We start from the raw sequence: 14,611 nt of genomic DNA on the forward strand, positions 1-14,611 counted from the left end.
CCCTGGCCAAGCCCCTTAGTCTCCCCCAGGACCTGGTTGCCAGGAGAGCTAGGGTATCTGTTGAAGTCCCCCGGCTATGATGCAGTCCCAGAATCTGGTCGCACGGAGGCAGGGACCCAAAGACCAAGGACAGCACTGCCAAGAGGGCTGGGGACAGGACCACCAACCAACCAACAAACAAACCTTGGGGGGTTAGGGAGAGGGCTCAGTGGGTAAGAGCCCCTGCTGCCCAAGCACGAGGACCCGAGTTCAGGTCCCCAGCGTCCACGTCAAAAGCAAAGCGTGGTGAGCATTCCTATCCCCACAGTGCTGGGGGTGTGGATAGAGACAGGGAGATCACAGGGACTTGCCAGCTGCCAGCCCAACCAAGAAATGGTGAGTTCCGGGTTCAGTGAGATATCTGGTATCAGGGGAACAGGCAGGAAGCAATAAAGGAAGACTCCTCTGTCCCTCTTTGGCATCCATGAGCTTGTGCACATCTGCGCACACCCACCCACACACACACACACACAGAGCACACACAAATCTTTATTGGCAGTAAAGTAAAAACATAAGTGCTCATTGGACATGTTTAAGGGCACAGTTACAGACCTTCCATCCATCCACCCTGAAATCACTGTTGTTCCTGCCCTCAGCAACCTCAGCTCCTCTTTTTCTTTCCTGATGGTTTTCAAGACAGGGTTTCTCTGTGTAGCCCTGGCTGCCCTGGAACTCACTCTGTAGACCAGGCTGGCTTCAAACTCATAGATCCGCCTCTCTCTGCCTCCCGAGTGCTGGGATTATTGGTGTGCACCACCACCGCCGCCCAGGGTCGGCTCTTTCTCTTTTGTGGACAGTGCACCATCACAGAGTTGCTCACAGGAGCACACATACAGTTTGTCACATTCGAAATCACATTCACTACATCACACACCTTCCTGGCATGTTGTTGATTTAAACACATTTCCACAGCACACACTCGTGTATCTGTTCCACAGTCACACATTTACAACCAATGTCACACCCTTTCCACGTATACCCATGGGATGCCACCCAGATTGCCTACATCTGTTTATGGAGTGTTTATGTCTCCTCCATTGGCCTCTGATCAGCCCCGATGGCCACGGAGGTTTTCTTCAATTGCCTGCTGTTAGGAACAGTGACAGAGTGAATATAGATGCCACTCTGGCCTGCATGGCTGGGTCCTGTGCAGCCTTCCTAGGAAGATTCCTAAGTATGGTTTGGAGGTTGGTAGTGGAAGAGCTGGACGCTGTCCCCTGTTCTGGGGTGGGTGGCAGTGTGTGGAGTGAGCAGTCCCAGTCTCCCAGCCATCAGGTGGAAGGCAGGACTATATGAGCAAGGACAGGGTTAAAAGTTGTGCATCCTCTGGGAGGCCCATGACAGTTCTCTGAGCAGGCTACAGATACACTTCATTTTAAAAATACATCAACACTGGAATCAGTTTCTCTGAAGTAGACAAGAAGCTTTCACTTTGGGCTTAAACTACAGAAATGTTTAACTAAATTGATTCCAGTTCTCCAGCTCCTGGCAATTAAACCATAAGGAGTGGGGTGTGTTAACCTTAAATGCACTGAATACCCGTTCCTCCTCGATTCACTGGGGCCCTGGCCTTGAGCAACAGGAAGCATCTGCCAGGGACCTCTTACTTTTGGCCGGTAGCCTCTTGGGACAGATTTTCCTATAAGTTGAGCCAAGATGAAGCTGGTGTTTTCAAAAAGGAAACATCCCAAGAAAAGCAAAGCAAAGTAAAACCAGAGAGGTGAGGGCACACAGCAGTGGCCTCCTTGACTATCTGATGTCAGAGGCAGGTGCCTCTTCCCAGAATTCCAGCCCTTCCTTCCTTAACCCAAGCTGGAGAACTCACCAAGTTGTTTTAAGTTACTCTGTGTAGTTAAGTTCTCTGCCGGGCATTGTATGTGCATCTTACTTCTTCAATAACATATTTAATACCAGCTATGAACCAATCTCTGTCCTGAGCCCAAGTCTTCAACTGTGCTTACGGTGGGACAAAAATAGCTCCTACCCTTAGGGAAAGGGCCTGCGGCAGAGTAAGTCACAAGGATAGACAGATACACAGTATCTGAGTATCTGAGTGGAGTGGCCGTTCCTGACCCTGCCCTGCCCTGTCCTGTCACACAGAGTTCAGTGGTTCCCTGGCTTAAAGAGAGTCATCTAGCTTCACCCATGATGGCCACTTGTGATCACCAGTGTTCTTTGTGTTTCTGATCTTTGTTTTGTTTTGTTTATGGATATTTTGCCTGCATGTATGTCTGTGCACCATGTGTGTGTACCTGGTGCCCTTAGAGGCCAGAAGAGGATGTCAGATCCTCAGAAATCAGTCGAGAGCTGTCACGCGGGTGCTGGGAATCAAACCCCAGCCCTCTAGAGGAACAGCCAGTGCTCTTGACTGCTGAGCTGCCTCTCTAGACCCCAACCCCCTTTTTAAAAACTTTTCATGTTGAGACAGGGTGTGACCAAGTTGCCAGGCTGTCCTGGGCTCACTTTGTAGCCCAGTCTGACCCTGAGCTTGTGCCATACCCCTGCCTCCATGTCTTGAAGTAGCTAGGACCACAGGCACGCGCCTCCAGGCTCTGCACCCAGCGTGACGAGTGTTTGTTTTCGGTTTGGTTTGGTTTTTCAAGACAGGGTTTCTCTGTGTAGCTTTGCACCTTTCCTGGATCTCTCTCTGTAGCCCAGGCTGGCCTCGAACTCACAGAGATCCCCTGGCTCTGCCTCCCGAGTGCTGGGATTAAAGGCGTGCACCACCACCGCCCAGCATGTGGCGAGTTTTTGTTTGGCTGCACTTTTCACGGTTTCCCACTGGCCTGTGTCTCCCTCTGCTCTGGTGGGGGTTGCGCTCTGAGGCCTGGTCTTTTTTCTTTCTTTCTTTTTTTTTTTTTTTTTTTAAGATTTATTTATTATGTATGCAGTGCAGAACACCAAAAGAAGGCACCAGATCTCATTACAGATGGTTGTGAGCCACCATGTGGTTGCTGGGAATTGAACTCAGGACCCCTGGAAGAGCAGCCAGTGCTCTTAACCGCTGAGCCATCTTGCCAGCCCCAAGGCCTGGTCTTCGTGGGTCCTCTTGCGACTGAGGCTTCCTCAGGGGTCAGCTCATCTGAGGGGACGTGGAACGGCTACTCAGCTGGAGCCAGAAGGGGTGTCCTGGGGAAAGAGATGTCAGTCTAGTCCCCTGTGAGCTCCATTCCCGACGTCAGCTGCCACACTCAGAAACCCCTCTCCACTCTACGGCAGAGAGTATGGTAGGGTGTCCCCCTCTGTTTTAGAGGACCCCAAGAGTCAGAAGCTGGACTACAGATGGTGTGATGTTGGCGTCCTCGACTACGACGAAGAAAAGAAACTGTACTTGGTGCAGAAAACTGACAAGAGAGGCTTGGTGCGCGATGAGATGGGGATGCCCATTGTGAACGGAGGAGTCACCCCCACAGGTACACGCTCTGTGCCTTCCCCAGGTGAGCCCCAGCACAAGCTTGGCCCGGCCTGTGACTACAGCCCAATCCCACCAGCTCAGCTCCGAGTTCTACCTTACTGGGTTTATTAACCAGGGCCTGTCCCCTGATCAGTTTGAAGCAGAGGACCTGGAGAAGGCAAATTGCCGCTCTTTGGCCTGTTGGCCGGGAGCAGCTGGCCCGGTGGCCTTCAGCGTGGTGTTGTTGTAAAGGAAACCAAGGCCTGTCAGTCACGTTTGCTCTGGAGCGTGGAGGAAGGAAGGGACACCTGAATAGCCACCCCTGTGCTAACCCCGGCCAGAGCAAGGCTCTTTACAGTTTGCGAAGTATTTTCACATGCATCCATAATGCCTTATGAAGTGGGCAGAGCAGGAAATGTCCTTTGGTCCATTTCACCTATTTGACTGTGAGGGGCACCGCACCCCATGATAACAATGGCAGCTTGTTCAGAGCCACCAGCTGAGGCAGAGCTGACCAGAAGCCACTACTCCAGCCCAGGGAGCCTGACTATGTCTCCCTTTCGCCTTCCTGCCTGACCCCTAGGAAGGCCACCCCTTCTGGTCTCCCAGTATTGGGTGCCGCGGATCCAGCTGCTCTTCTGTGCTGAAGATCCTCGAGTGTTCACACAGCGCGTGGTCGAGGCCAACGCTCTTCGCAAGAACACAGAGGCGCTGTTACTGTACAACCTGTACGTGGACTGCATGCCCACCGAGGGCCGGCGGGTCATCAATGAGCAAAGCCTGAACAAGATAAAACAGTGGGCTTTGAGCACGCCACGTATGCGCAAGGGGCCGCAGTGAGTTGGGTGCTACAGCCCCCCCGGATCTTTCTATGGGGGTAGCGTTGCCAGGGTACAGAGCAACCGCGGGCACGTCTCTGTGGGGTGATGTCTTGGGTGGGGCTTCTTTTACTGTAGTAAAACACTACGACCAAAAGCAACTTGGAGAGGAAAGGATTTATTTCATCTTGTGCTTCTGGGTCCATCACCGAGGGAAGTCAGCACAGGAACTCGAGAACAGAGGCCATGGAGGAGGGCTGCGTCCTGGCTTGCTCCTCATTGGCTTGCTCAGCCTGCTTTTTTTTTTTTTATACAACCTAGGACCACTTGCCCGTGGGTGGCACCAGCCCTGTGTGAGCTAGCTTGTGTCAAGTAGGCACAGGTGACTTGCTGTCTACACAGGGACTCGGACTCCAAGCCATGTCTGGGTGTCTCCAGTTGCCTCCCTGTGGAGCCTTCTGGACTCACGAGTTCCTGCTATGTTGAAAGGGTTAGAGTACACTACTGCTTCTTTCTAATCTCGGTCCTGAAATGTGACCCGTGGCCTCTTCAGACTAACCTCGTGTCTTTTTACTATGTCCTATCATGCTTTGAGTATGTTCTTACTTCCTGGCACAGCAGGAAGTCTCAGGGTTAATTTGTATTTCCCCAGATCCAGCCTTGAAACTAGCTTTTACAAAAGACTTTCAAATCTTGTTTTTATTTTGTGTATATGAGTGCCTGCTCATATGCAACACGTGTGTTCTGGGGCCTGTGGAGACCGAAAGTGGGGGTCAGAGTCCCTAGAACTGGAGTTACAGATGGTTGTGATGTGCTTTATGAGTGCTGGGAGTTGAACCCGGGTCCTCTGGAAGAGCAGACAGTGCTCTTAACTCCTGAACCATCTCTCCAGCCCTCCAAATAGGCTTTTTCTCCCAGAAACCCCAGTTGCTTTTAATGGGGAATTTAGAAGCCAGGATTTAGGCATTAGATGTATTGCTGCAAGGATCTTAGAGCAAAGACATCCAAGGGAAAATGTTTTCCTAGACATAATTAATCTTTTAGATAGCACCTCTATACACCTCCTTATTTTCTCTATGTCTATCTGTTTTGTTTTGTTTTTTCAAGCATGAGCCCCAATGAAACCTTCAAATTGACTCTAACAGCACACGGCTCATTCTCACTTTGACATACTTGTGGCTTTCTTCACCTGAAGAAAATTGGTTCCCGTTGTTTAACACATGTTGGTTTATATGCCGAGTCCTATAATACACCAAAAGTAGCTTCAAATGGCTGGTCCATGTCAGTTAGAAGAAAAACTCTGAACAGTTTTTAAATTTTATTTGTTTTGTTTTGCTTTGTTTTGAGACAGTCCTGAGCTCCACATCCTCCTGCTGCGGCCACTCCGGTCCCGGGATTACAGCATGGCCATCACTCCCAGCTTCTTAGAAGCTCTCCGGCCCTCTGTCCTTTTTCCCTCTTTAGGATGGGAGAATATAGTCAAAATGTTGTGCTCAAAGCTGATTTGAGTTGATTCTTCCTCACAATTAGGGTATTTATATATTTTATGAGATGTGGTTTGGCTCAATTATTTTAATTTTTTTTAAATTAAGTTTTTAAAATTACGTTTGTTTAGAGAGAGGAAATGTACATGCCACAGACCATATAGAGGTCACAAGAAGACTTTTGGGAGTCTGTTCTCTCCTTCCGCTCCGTAGATTCTGGGACTCAGATGCACGCCGTCGGGCTTGGTGACAGCACCTTTGCCCACTGAGCCTCTCGCTGGTCCTCATTTTGTCTCTTTTACGTACGCACTACATTGCACTCATGATTTATACTCAGTGGCGTTGGGGACCCCCTGACTCCCTGTACCCCTCTCTGTGGCAGGGTCCTGGAGCACCTGAGCAACCTGGCCAGAGAAGTGAGCCTGGACTATGAGCGAAGCATGAACAAGATCAACTTTGACCAAATTGTCTCTTCTAAGCCAGACACGTTCTCCTACGTGACTCTTCCCCAGAAAGAGGAAGAAAAGGTGCCCAGTCACGGTGAGAGCCATAGGACTCTGTCTCCCCACCTGGCTGGCCCGCCCTGCCCCTGCCTCTCTTTCTGTTTAGCCACTCAGGGCCTCATGAACCTGGTACTCCCTTGGGCCCACCCTGTCCCTAGCCTTTATACCTTTCTTTTTCCAGATGCCCAGGAAAATCTTGTCCAAGGAAAATCTCTCTCTCTCTCTCTCTCTCTCTCTCTCTCTCTCTCTCTCTCTGTGTGTGTGTGTGTGTGTGTGTGTGTGTGTGTGTGTGTGTGTGTGCATGTTTCCCAGTAATGCAGAAGCCATAAGGTAAATATGTACCAGGAAAGCCATGGTCAAAAGTAGATGTTAGGATCCTAATAGTCAGGCCTCAAAGGTATATCAGCCTTTCTTCCTTCAGTAACAGGAGTAGAGTTGGCATTGCTACAGCACCATGGACATGTGGAAGACCAAGTCTCAGAACAAACCCCAAGAGTTCTCCTTGCTTTGAGCCTACTCATGCATGCAGAGTACATTTCCTGGCCCCAGATTCTTGTGTGGGATATGTGGATATCAAGCATTTTTATAGCCAAATGTTCCTTCTTTGGGGATTCAGGGTAGGCTCCAGACCAGCCTCCAGCTTCATGTAGCATGGGTAGTGTTGATAGGGAGGAGCCTACAGGTACCCCCCACTATTCAAAGGGGCCAGTGACCACTAATGAGCCTGGAGGGAATCTCAGAGCAGGTGACTCACTGTGGGCCTAGAGTAGGAAAAGCAGGGTTCTGGGAATGAAGTTGGCTCTCCTGGGAAGGAAGCAGGTGTGTCTCATCCGTCAAGCACTCTGTGGACGAGTCCTGGCCCTCAGTGTGCCCCAGGTCCAATGCTGCCTTTTGCCCCCACCTCTGCAGGGCTGGTGAGTGTCCCCAAGTACCCCTTCCGGGAGCAAAAGGAAGATTTCACTTTCGTGTCCCTGCTCACTCGGCCAGAAGTCATCACGGCTCTGAGCAAGGTGCGGGCTGAATGCAACAAGGTGAATGCCATGTCCCTGTTCCACTCAAGCCTCTCCAAGTACAGCCGCCTGGAGGAATTTGAACAGATCCAGTCCCAAACCCTCTCCCAGGTACCCGGGCATCAGAGCATGAAGGATGGGGCCCTCGGGCCCTCACAGCCCACAGTAGAGGCCTCTAGGCCCTGCTGGAGTGGGGCAAGGGTGGGGTTCATCTTGCAGTGCAGGGAGAACCAGGGCAGGCTTCCTTTCCAGCCCCTCTGATCCAGCTCTGGTGGCCTTAGGGCAGGTTTCTTGTCTTAAGGGGGAACAGGAATCACACCCCTTGAGGACCAGGGTGTGAGGGGCGTGGCTGCAGCCCCCCCTCTGCCCAATCCTGTCTTACTGGTGTGTTCTCCATCTCTGCCTCCTCCTCTTCTGGGTACCTGTCTCTTTCCCACGGCTGCTTCTGAGGCCCATGTCCCCTGCCTCGCCTCCAAGCAGCCCTGGACCCCAGATGTCACACTGAGGGCATTGATCCGCAGAGCTTGGCAACAAGTTGTAGGAGATTTCCCTCCATTGTCATAGGAGTCTCAAGAGTCCTGGTATATTACCCTTGAGCATAGTAGCTGTGGATGGTGGGTCCCTGGAGTGGCTTTTTGATGACATGTGTGTCCACTCCAGGTGCAGATGTTCCTCAAGGATAGCTGGGTCAGCACACTGAAAGTAGCTATGCGAAGCAGCCTTCGAGACATGAGCAAGGGCTGGTACAACCTTTACGAGACCAACTGGGAGGTCTACCTCATGTCCAAGCTGCGCAAGCTGATGGAGCTCATCAAGTACATGCTGCAGGACACGCTGCGCTTCCTGGTGCAGGACTCCCTGGCCAGCTTCTCGCAGTTCATTGGTGACGCTTGCTACAGCGTGCTTGACTGCACAGACGACATGGCCTGGGGCGATGAACTTGTCAACAGCCCCTACAGGTGGGTTCAGGTGGGCAGAGGCACCGGGAAACGGCTTGGCTGGGCAACCGATGCCAGGGTGCCCCACACACTAGGTTCTTGACATCGGAGAGAGTTTGGCCATCTCCAGGTGTCCCCTCCAGCTCCGTCCGGCTTACCTTCTGGCGATCATCATTCATGCGCTCACTCTTTGAGTTGCTTTGATAATACTGAGCCCTTTTCCATGAACCAGATATTGGTCTTAGGGGACTCTGAGATACAGTTTTTACTGTATCTTACTTCAGTGGGAGACAGGCATAGCAAGCCATTTAATAGATACTGTCATTGCCAATTTCATGATGTACTCTGGGAATGGGCCTTTGCTTGGGGTCAGGGAGGAGGTCGTATGAGGACACTAGAGGTAACTGGCAGGATGGGACAGGTCAGAGGTTCCAGTCTAGACCACCAAGCTCTTCCTGGGTTCAGTACTGGGGGCTGGATTTATTTTTAGTAAGTCAGAAGCTATCAACAGAACCCTCACTGGAATCTATCAGAAAGGCTTTTGATGTGCCTTAAACTTCTGAAGCTGAGGAGAGCTGGTTCCCAGGAAGAGCATGGGGGCTCTAGCAAGCACCTAGGCCTGGCGAACTTGTCCAATGACCTCAGGACCAAGGTAGGATGGTGTTACCTCTGGAGTGCCCCAGGATTTCTGGGGCAAGAGCCAAAGAACCTTTGTGGCTGGCCCCAAGCTTTCTGTCTAGTACATCGGGGGTTTCTGTAGGGGAAGAGAAGGCAGTGTTATGCTTAAAGAAGCTTGAGATAAGAATACTGGTAAGAAGGGGTAGGCATTCTCAGTCAGCCTAGTTATCTGCCTCCAGGCCTCGGAAGAATCCCCTGTTCATCGTAGACTTGGTGCTGGACAGCTCAGGGGTGCACTACAGCACGCCCCTAGAGCAGTTTGAGGTGACTCTGCTCAACCTCTTTGACAAGGGTATCCTGGCCACCCATGCTGTACCCCAACTAGAGAAGGTATGTGCTACAGGCTGAGCATGGCCTAGCTGCTGAGAGCCACAGAGTAGTTGGTTACCACTGGCCTTCCTCTTCACGGGCAGTACACGTGGCTCTGAAACTCATAAAGACCCCCTTTAATCCTCACCTCACATGGGGCTGCTAGCACCACTGCCTTGTAGACCTGGAGAGAATAAACCAGTTGAACCTAGTTTACCAGACAGCTGAGTATCAGGACATCAGTTTGGTTCTTAGACTTATTGGAATAACCCTGCCACAGCCACCTCTGCCCTGTGCCCCACTCTCTCTATCTTCTCCAGCTCCCAGCCCCTTTCCCACCTCAAGTGTAGACTCAGGTGGAGTTACACACACAGCTAGCGTCCCAGGGCTCAAGTCACCACGGCTGCACATACACCGAGCTGCACACAGCCCGCTCTGCAGGCCCAAGCGCCCCCATACGAGTCCCTCCCTGAATCTCCTGCTCTCGGCGCCCTCAGCAAGCAGCCTGGGCCGCCTCACCTGCTCCTATCCTTGGCAAGTCCGAGTCAGACCAGGCCGAGAGGATGCGTTCCCTCGGTCGGCCTCACCGTAGCTCCCGCATTTGCTTTAGTAATTTAGTAATTTAGTGCACAGTCATTTCTCAGACACGCCATTGCAAGCCCTTCCCCCACGCCTGCGACATCTTGCCTGTGCTTGCCCACATGGCTGCCTGCTCAGGCTTTAGACCACTCTGCCACCCGCTCTACGGCTCACCCGGCCTTAGACGCCTTCTCTTGTCCTTTTCCGTAAAGCTGGTGATGGAGGACATCTTTATCAGTGGTGACCCTCTGCTGGAGTCCGTGGGGCTCCATGAGCCACTGGTAGAGGAGCTGCGGGCTAGCATCACCACTGCCATCCGCAAGGCCATGGTCCCACTGCAGGCCTATGCTAAGGAGTACAGGAAGTATCTGGAGCTGAACAACAATGACATCAGCACCTTCCTCAAGTGTGTATCTGTCTGTCTGTCTGTCTGTCAGTGTGTGTGTGTGCGCGTGCGTGCGTGTGTGTGTGTGTGTGTGTGTGTGTGTGTATGTGTCAGTGTGTGTGAGTGTGTGTATGTGCCTGTCTGTCTGTCTGTGTGTGTGTGTGTGTGTCAGTGTGTGTGCATGTGTCTGTCTGTCAGTGTGTATGTGTGTGTGTATGTGTGTGTGTGTATGTGTGTGTGTGTATGTGTCAGTGTGTGTGCATGTGTGTATGTGTCTGTCTGTCTGTCAGTGTGTGTGTGTGCGTGTGTCAGTGTGTGTGCATGTGTGTGTCAGTGTGTGTGCATGTGTGTATGTGTCTGTCTGTCTGTCTGTCAGTGTGTGTGTGTGTGTCAGTGTGTGTGCATGTGTGTGTCTGTGTGTGTGCATGTGTGTGTCAGTGTGTGTGCATGTGTGTCAGTGTGTGTGCATGTGTGTGTCAGTGTGTGTGCATGTGTGTGTCAGTGTGTGTGCATGTGTGTATGTGTCTGTCTGTCTGTCAGTGTGTGTGTGTGCATGTGTCAGTGTGTGTGCATGTGTGTATGTGTCTGTCTGTCTGTCTGTGAATGCATCTCCTCCCATCCTGATAACCACCCCCTGCTTTCTGCTCATGCACACTGCCTTTAGGACCTATCAGATTCAGTGCCCGTCAGCAGAGGAGGTTCGAGAAGTGGTACTGACCCACCTGAAGGAGAAAGAGATCCTAGACAACTCGCTGCCTGGCAGCATCGTCATTGGGCCATTCTACATCAACGTCGACAATGTTAAGCAGAGCCTGTCCAAAAAGCGCAAGGCCCTGGCCACCTCTATGCTGGATATCCTAGCCAAGAACTTACACAAGGAGGTAGACAGCGTAAGTAACAACTGGCCTGGCCCCAGCGACCATGGCAACACACAAGCAGCCTTGCACACATGGTTTACTCCCACTAATGAGACGCCCTAGGTGAAGTCTGGGGGTGTCTTCAGGTGCCTGGGTCAAAGAAGTCACCCTTGCTTGACCCCTGCCTGCATTCATCTGTCTCCATATGTTACTAGGTTGGTACCTCCATCCCTAGCCTTTTAGAAACCCGGGAAGCTCTTGTGAAGGACAGCCTGAGCTGGACTGTTCCGTAACGCTGAGGGTGTGCAAGCACAGATGTCAGAAACCCTAAGTGTGTCCCTGGGTCCTGAGGAGACTGTGAGGGTGGCGCACACTGGGTGATGCCTTCGCCTCAGAAGAGATCTCCGAAGCCTAGTGAGCCTGTCAGGAGCCTCTCCCTTGGAAAGCACAGCAGAGTATGGCCACCGTAGAACGCTTGACTTCCAGGCCCTGGGGACCCTGAAGAGAAACAGGCCCCAGGGTAGGCAAGGCGCATAACCCTCCCTAGAGCCCTCCAACCCTTACCTACCCACCAGATCTGTGAGGAGTTCCGAGGCATTAGCCGCAAGATCTACGAGAAGCCCAACAGCATTGAGGAGCTTGCTGAGCTCCGAGACTGGATGAAGGGCATTCCTGAAAAGCTGGTACTGCTGGAGGTAAGGCAGGCACACTGGTGCTGGGTGTCCAGGAGCCCAGTGGGACCGGAAGCTGGAGTTGGGTGGTGCATTAGGGCCCCAGGGGCTGGATACCTAAAACTATTATTGGTCAGAGCCTGGGAGCTGGGACAGGCAGAGGCTGAGAGAGCAGAGCCAGGTGGTGAGGTAAAGCAGATACCCAGGGACTGGCAGGGACCAAGGGTTATAGGTTGGGGGTGCTGTGGAGATTCAGAGCTGTGCTCCCTGGGCAGACAGGAGGACTGGAGGCATACATCAGAGGACAGGAACCAGAGATGTGGTGGCCATGGCTCTTGGAGCCCTGGGCCTGGCTTTAAAACCTAGTGAGGCTTCCCCTCTCTGGAAGAAAGCACCTTCTCCCTGGCCCCCAGCCACTCGGGAGGACTCGTCTAAGTAACCCCCTCTCCAGCATGGCTTATCATTCCCTGCTCATGCAGGAGCGGATTGTAAAGGTCATGTCTGACTACGATGTCATGGATGAATTCTTATACAACCTTACCACAGACGACTTCAATGACAAGTGAGTGGGAGCATTGTTCTCGACACCAGATAATGGGTGGGCAGCAGGAGATGCTGAGCTGCAGTGGTGAGCAAATGTACCAGCTGTCACAAGCTACGAAGTCACACCGGAAATGCCAAGATGCTCTAAGCCATGGCTCCTCCCAGGCGCCAGGGTCAGGCAAACCAGGAGACCTGTGGACATAAGAAATTGTGGGGGCAAATTATCTTGGCCTAGGGACCACATCTCTGTCCTGTCAACGAGCTTGTATACACTTCTACCCTGGACATGGAGTGGTTGGGAACAGTAAAGGAAAGCAAAATTGCTCCTGTGCACTAGAAACCTCACCCAGGTTTACAGATGGAGGTCCCACACATCAGCCTGACATGTTCAGACGGAGCCCTCCCAAGGGTGGACACTTCTAAGCCAGCTGTAGTTAGAACCCTTAAGTTCCCCTGAGGCCTTGCGTCAGGTGGCAGAGGGAGCCGGTTGGTGTGAGGAAAGCTGGCCTGATGGCCCTGGTTGGTCAACAAAGGCATGCATGCAGGCTAGAGACTTGATTTTGCCTCATCTGAGAACCCTAGGATTTAAGAGAAAATATATTGTCTTAGCTAAGGTTTCTGTTTCTGTGATGAAACGCCATGGCCAAAAGCAACGTAGGGAGGAACGGGCTTTTATCGCTTAGAGTTCTCTATCACACTTCCTCAGTGAAGGCAGTTAGGGCAGGCACCGGGAGGGAGGAGCTGATGCAGAGGCCATGGAAGAGTGTTGCTTACAGCCTTGCTGCCCACAGCTCACCCAGCCTGCTTTTCTATAGCACTCAGGACCACCAGCCAAGGGGAAGCACCGCCCACAATGGGCTGAGCCCTCTGACCTCAAACACCAATTAAGAAAATGTCCGGAGGCAGGTTCTCAACCGGAGCTCCCTCCGATTCCTCTAGCCTGTGTCAAGTTGACATAGACTAGCCAGCACACTTGTCATCCTCTCCTGCTACTTCCCCTTTGCCCCTCTGCATAGGCGCACTGGAGCTGCAACGCACCGGACGCTGACCATGGCCCCCAGAAGGCAGGGCAGGGGCGTCCCCCACTGGTGGCAGTGGCAGCCTCCCAGCTTAACTCAGACTTCCCAGTTTCCCAGTTCCAGCCAGATCCAGCTGGTAGCCTGTTTCTTTCATCTCACCCGAACCCAGCCCTGCTCACACCCTAGCTGCTTAGGTTTGGGGCCTGGGCACCTGGAAGGGTGGCCCTTCCTTTCTATCCTATCACTTCAGCTGTGGCATTTTCCCCAATCCTGGTACTCTTCCCTGCCAGATGGGCTGCCAACAACTGGCCCTCTAAGATCCTCGGGCAGATAGACATGGTGCGGCAGCAGCATGTGGAGGATGAGGAGAAGTTCCGAAAAATCCAGATCATGGACCAGAACAATTTCCAGGAGAAGCTGGAAGGACTGCAGGTGGGGCTTGGCTTAGGGCTCTGCTAGGACCTGCTGTCCATTACACGCACGCACGCACGCACGCACGCACGCACGTCCTACAGCTTGCATTTAGGAGATGCCGAGTCAGTAGATGACAGATGACCGAATGGACAGATTCACAAAAGGGCCGAGAGAATGAACTGCAAGGCAATAATGGACCCAACCTTCTTGATTAGATGACTGGCATCCCAGTGGGCAGTGGGCACAGTGTTCAAAGATCCACATTCGCTCCCCAGTCCTGTAATAGCCTGCCTGTGGTTTCTGGCAAACGGCTCACCACAAAAGAACATTCTTTCAGCCAGGAGTCAATGCCTTGGGTATGTGGAATGCACATCATCATAGGACTCAGGTGCATTTAACCCTTGCCCCTTGGCCCACAGCTGGTGGTGGCCGGTTTCTCCACCCATGTGGAGATTGCACGAGCACACGAGATTGCCAACGAGGTGCGGCGGGTCAAGAAGCAGCTAAAGGACTGCCAGCAGCTGGCCATGCTCTACAACAACCGCGAGCGCATCTTTGGCTTGCCCATCACCAACGTAGGCCTGCTGTGCTACTGTGGGAACCTTGCCCTACCCACTAGGGCTTCAGGAAGCAACTTGGATCTGCAGCCATAGCAGAGCCCAGCTGCTATGGGGGCAGGGCTCGGGCATGCTAGGGTAGAACTGAGCTGGCTACGGGATAAACCTTCCTTGGCTCTCAGGATGAGGAAGCTAGGAGAAACAAGCGGGGGGGGGGGGGTTGGAGTTGAGGGTCGGCCTAGACCTTGGAAGCTCAGTATCCAAAGCCCAGACTTGGCAGGAGAAGGGAAGTCTGGAAGTCTGGACTGGGTCCGTGGGGCAAGAGCAGGGCTAGCAGCCAAGAACAAAGGAGGAGAGAGGACCTGGCCAGTGTAGAGATGGTGTGGGGAAAGCCCTGTGAGCATCCTGACAGC

General features: G+C 52.5%; 1 protein-coding gene across 1 annotated transcript in view; it reads left to right on the plus strand.

Moving 5' to 3' along the window:
• The window catches only part of Dnah1 (dynein axonemal heavy chain 1), a 62,855-nt gene that overhangs the window by 8,234 nt on the left and 40,010 nt on the right, over positions 1 to 14,611 (plus strand). Inside the window, exons 8-19 of the mRNA XM_028891217.2 lie at positions 3,291 to 3,452; positions 4,017 to 4,269; positions 6,118 to 6,275; positions 7,148 to 7,359; positions 7,909 to 8,207; positions 9,044 to 9,194; positions 9,965 to 10,158; positions 10,802 to 11,027; positions 11,570 to 11,689; positions 12,145 to 12,227; positions 13,518 to 13,659; positions 14,061 to 14,216. Of these exons, the coding sequence (XP_028747050.1) occupies positions 3,291 to 3,452; positions 4,017 to 4,269; positions 6,118 to 6,275; positions 7,148 to 7,359; positions 7,909 to 8,207; positions 9,044 to 9,194; positions 9,965 to 10,158; positions 10,802 to 11,027; positions 11,570 to 11,689; positions 12,145 to 12,227; positions 13,518 to 13,659; positions 14,061 to 14,216 (2,156 nt within the window). The remainder of the gene's footprint in view (positions 1 to 3,290; positions 3,453 to 4,016; positions 4,270 to 6,117; positions 6,276 to 7,147; positions 7,360 to 7,908; positions 8,208 to 9,043; positions 9,195 to 9,964; positions 10,159 to 10,801; positions 11,028 to 11,569; positions 11,690 to 12,144; positions 12,228 to 13,517; positions 13,660 to 14,060; positions 14,217 to 14,611) is intronic.

Source organism: Peromyscus leucopus, chromosome 9 (genome assembly GCF_004664715.2).
Source record: "Peromyscus leucopus breed LL Stock chromosome 9, UCI_PerLeu_2.1, whole genome shotgun sequence".
Lineage (NCBI taxonomy): Eukaryota > Metazoa > Chordata > Mammalia > Rodentia > Cricetidae > Peromyscus > Peromyscus leucopus.